The sequence below is a fragment of the Sphaeroforma arctica genome (assembly GCF_001186125.1).
Source record: "Sphaeroforma arctica JP610 unplaced genomic scaffold supercont1.84, whole genome shotgun sequence".
Taxonomy (NCBI): domain Eukaryota; class Ichthyosporea; order Ichthyophonida; genus Sphaeroforma; species Sphaeroforma arctica.
The window spans coordinates 153,744-157,298 of NW_014040474.1; the positions used below are offsets into that span (position 1 = coordinate 153,744).

Here is a 3,555-nt window from a genome sequence, read left to right on the forward strand (position 1 = left end):
TTTGTTGTCTGAGACTCGACTCTGAGTGAATGTCCACTTCTGCAAAAAAAAAATATATATATAATTTAACACATACAGGAGAGCCGCTCTGTAGTGGACTCGACCACCAGCCACCAGCCACCACTCATCAGTAACCTCTGACCAAGCAATTTCGGTCTGGCGTCTGCCAGTCTGCCACAGGGACTCAGGCCCAGGGAGTGGCGCCCAGTCACCCACTGAGTGCACCCAAAGTGGTCCAGTGGGCCAGTGGCCCATAGTGGCTGAAAGCCTAAGCCCCGCCCCGAAGTCCTCAACTGTCAAGTCCCGAGGCCCCACCGCCAAAGCCTCAATCGTTTCGGTTAAAATCGCCAAATCTTGTATATTTAGTATTTTAGTATGTAGGATTAAAAATACATAAATATTTAGAACCCAGTTTTACCAGAGTTTTTATAAACTTCTTCATTACAAAAATACCCAGACAATGTTCTATTTATAGACCGCTTCAGACAGTCAATCAGAACCAAGATCGCCTTAGATACCGTAGCTGCAACTTTCAAATGCATCAAAATACGGAAAGTCGGAAATACGTACATAAGCGAACTAATACACCTAGTAACCCAAACAAAACACATATCAATGAATATATTACTTGCACACGTATATTTCTTCATACACTACAGTAAAAACTTAACTACATTCCATGCATATAGGTTCTGCCGGTATATGATAGGACTCGGTGTAGAATTAAAATAAACATAAATTCACGCTGCTAAGACAATCCGAGGTCACCTCGCTTTTATTTCCAATAGTCTAATACAGGTGCATCGTACATCTCTTGTCGTTTTATTCTATCTACCACGATGAAAATTCAAACTTCCCTACTACTAGCTGTAGCAGCCATAGCTGCGACACTCATACCCCATGTGGCAGCTCAAAACAATGCAGAGATCATCAGTCGACAGTACGAAGCCCTACGCAGTGCTGAAAACATTCAGAAACTCAAAGCCGCACATACCGAGCGTGGTAGTGGGGGTTACTTTCCCATGGCCAATGAACTAGACATGCAGGTGCTACAGAATCTAGTTAATGCCGATGCAGCCTATGCGCGTGTAAATCGTAAAGGCCCTCCTCCGCCGGCTCGAAGACATGCAGCAGAAATGAAGGCATCGGACCTGCACAACGTTGCGAACGAGGCGTACGCGGATATGATTAATAAGCGTAGAAGCGAACGGGAGGCTGAGAATGCTGGAGGAAGCTTATCTAGAGAGCGTATTGACTTTACTAAGCACATTGTCTCGCAGAAGGAGATCAAAGACCGCATGGAAATGAGTGCACGCGAGCGTAGACAGGCTGATGGAGATCAGTTGCGTATGGGTATAGTGCGGGACGCCGACAATGGCGGTTTGAGCAGTTTGTATAGAAAATTCAATAAGGGCACTGAGGGTCACGGAGAGACCAATATACATCCGTATGATAAGCGGGTGTTGGATTATTTTGCGTTTATTAAATCTCAGCAGCACGTGGCCAGTGACGGGTCTGTGTATGATCCGGTGGCGCCTGTACGGGGTGTGGATGCGAATGAGGACGCAATAGATAGCAAGGAGGTTGCTCAGGTGGTCAGTCCCTTCTCCGGATTCGGTGCGTATGTGGGTATGGATGGCAATACAAACGCCTTAGAAGTGGCACTGGGTGTTACTTGGGGGCTGATACTGCTGTGTGTGTTGTTGGCGGCGATTGTATTCTTCCTGAGACGGTGGCGAGAGAAGCGACCGGAAGACTACCAGAGTATTACGGATCTGAGCAAGAGTGGGACTACTACCAAGCGTACCACAGGGTATGAGCTGATGCGCGATACCGAAGACTCGAAGGCCAACGATGGCAACGTGTACTACTAGTAAGCTATTGTTGTGAAGGTTGTCACTTACTGATATATGCCAATTTTACTGAGAATACCATATTACACGATCCGATTAAACCCTAAACCCTTGTCAGCATGAGGAAGATTGCAAAGCAAATAGCATGTTACAAACATAACATCGATTGAGCATATGAAAGATTAACCACTAGACATGGCGAGAGATAGTTAAACACCAGTTATATAGCACGTATAACGTATTGGAAAGTAAGTTCTGAGTTGTATTTGATCCTCAGTCATGTGACGTATGTGAATATGCTATGTAGTATTGGTGTATATACTAATTCTTATTATTTCTAGGCAAGCTATTTTTATACAACATATCAGATCGGCCTCGTTTAGAAAGTACTGGGTTTCGTACTCGAATCACTGCGAAAGTATATACATGATATATTAGTTGGATTTATAGTTCAAATAGCGCACCCCTGAAATTGAATCTAGAGTGTTAGTGTCATTTATTTCTATGGCAGTATATAAACCAAGCATATATACCCTTGAATGTACGTATGAGCGGTTGAATCAATAGCCTTGCTATGCAAAGGTTTGTAGGCCCCTAATGCAATGTCTCATTGGGAGAAATAAAGCACACACGCCGATTCCTTTTACAAAGGGGTCGACTAGAGGAGAGTTCTTAATAACTGTATGAAAACAGCTGCAATTCTGCTCGATAGTAGAAAAAATAATGCGTTGTGGAATCGTTTCAGGTTTGAGCATCCAAAGCTAAAGAACGGACGCAGCTAGCTGCACAAAGAATACAAGCGAGACAACAGCAAATCACTAGCGATATCTTAGCTCGTGGGGATCTTTGAAATACATTTTTTTGTTTTTGAACTGGCCAAAAGTACAGAGGTAAATTTCTTCATGTCATACAATGTAGTGTAGCCATACAATAACAGTATTATAAGATGAAAGTCGAATTGAAGTATACACTTGTATAGAAGTAAACCTGCTACGGTGAAACAATTCCTGCTTTATGTTTTGACATCACATGTTTGCCGCATAATTCTAAGCATAGTCTTAGAAAGAAAGCTGGCTGTTTTTGTTTAGATAGAAAGAGTTCATTTTCGTCTTTACTGAAGACAATTGATCAAAACTCTAAATTCAGGGCGTCAAGATTTTCCCTGTCTTTTCTGAATGCTAAGTAAAGTTCAACTATATCATCCGCTGCAATTTCTCCGCTGTTAGTGCGGGTTTGTGCGGACACACCTCCCACCCATTGTTTTAGTACAACCTCCTCTTCCTCCTCTAGTACGGCAAAGTCATCCGCTGAAAGACTATCTGATTCCTCGGCAAACGGGAACATGTCATCGCCCATCAATGTATATGCCCCACTTTCCTCGGCCTCTATCTCAAATATACCGGTCTCCTCGGGTTCTACAACAACTGTTAGGTGCAAGGACGAGAGGACAGATTAGGTTAGCTTTGATGTGTTCCTACTGCCAGTAATGTATTGCGTGTATCGTGCCCCTTTGATAACTTTTAGTACTTCTAACATTATTGAACCACGTTTACCTAAGTGAATGCTGTAGATGTGGCTCGCACTACTCTCGCCAAATCATAGTAAACTCAATTACCGGTAACTGCAGACTATTGATCACGTATATATATATATATATATAAACGTGTGTGTGTGTGTGTGTGTGTGTGTGTGTGTGTGTGTG

At 43.1% G+C, this 3,555-nt stretch overlaps 2 protein-coding genes across 2 annotated transcripts in view; one reads left to right on the forward strand and one right to left on the reverse strand.

Annotated features, from left to right (window-relative positions):
- The first annotated feature begins 616 nt into the window (after positions 1 to 616).
- Positions 617 to 1,967, forward strand: SARC_01979 (hypothetical protein). The gene has a single exon (XM_014304297.1). It carries the CDS (start codon positions 840 to 842, stop codon positions 1,872 to 1,874), a length of 1,035 nt encoding a protein of 344 aa, XP_014159772.1. The 5' UTR covers positions 617 to 839; the 3' UTR covers positions 1,875 to 1,967.
- Positions 1,968 to 2,843: 876 nt separating this feature from the next.
- Positions 2,844 to 3,555, reverse strand: part of SARC_01980 (hypothetical protein) — a 2,504-nt gene continuing 1,792 nt past the window's right edge. The window contains exon 3 of the mRNA XM_014304298.1: positions 2,844 to 3,277. Within this exon, the coding sequence (XP_014159773.1) occupies positions 2,982 to 3,277 (296 nt within the window). The 3' untranslated portion in view covers positions 2,844 to 2,981. The remainder of the gene's footprint in view (positions 3,278 to 3,555) is intronic.

What these genes read in the sequence shown, in the direction of transcription:
- SARC_01979 (XM_014304297.1), top strand. Translation starts at nt 840, where the DNA reads ATGAAAATTCAAACTTCCCTACTACTAGCTGTAGCAGCCATAGCTGCG.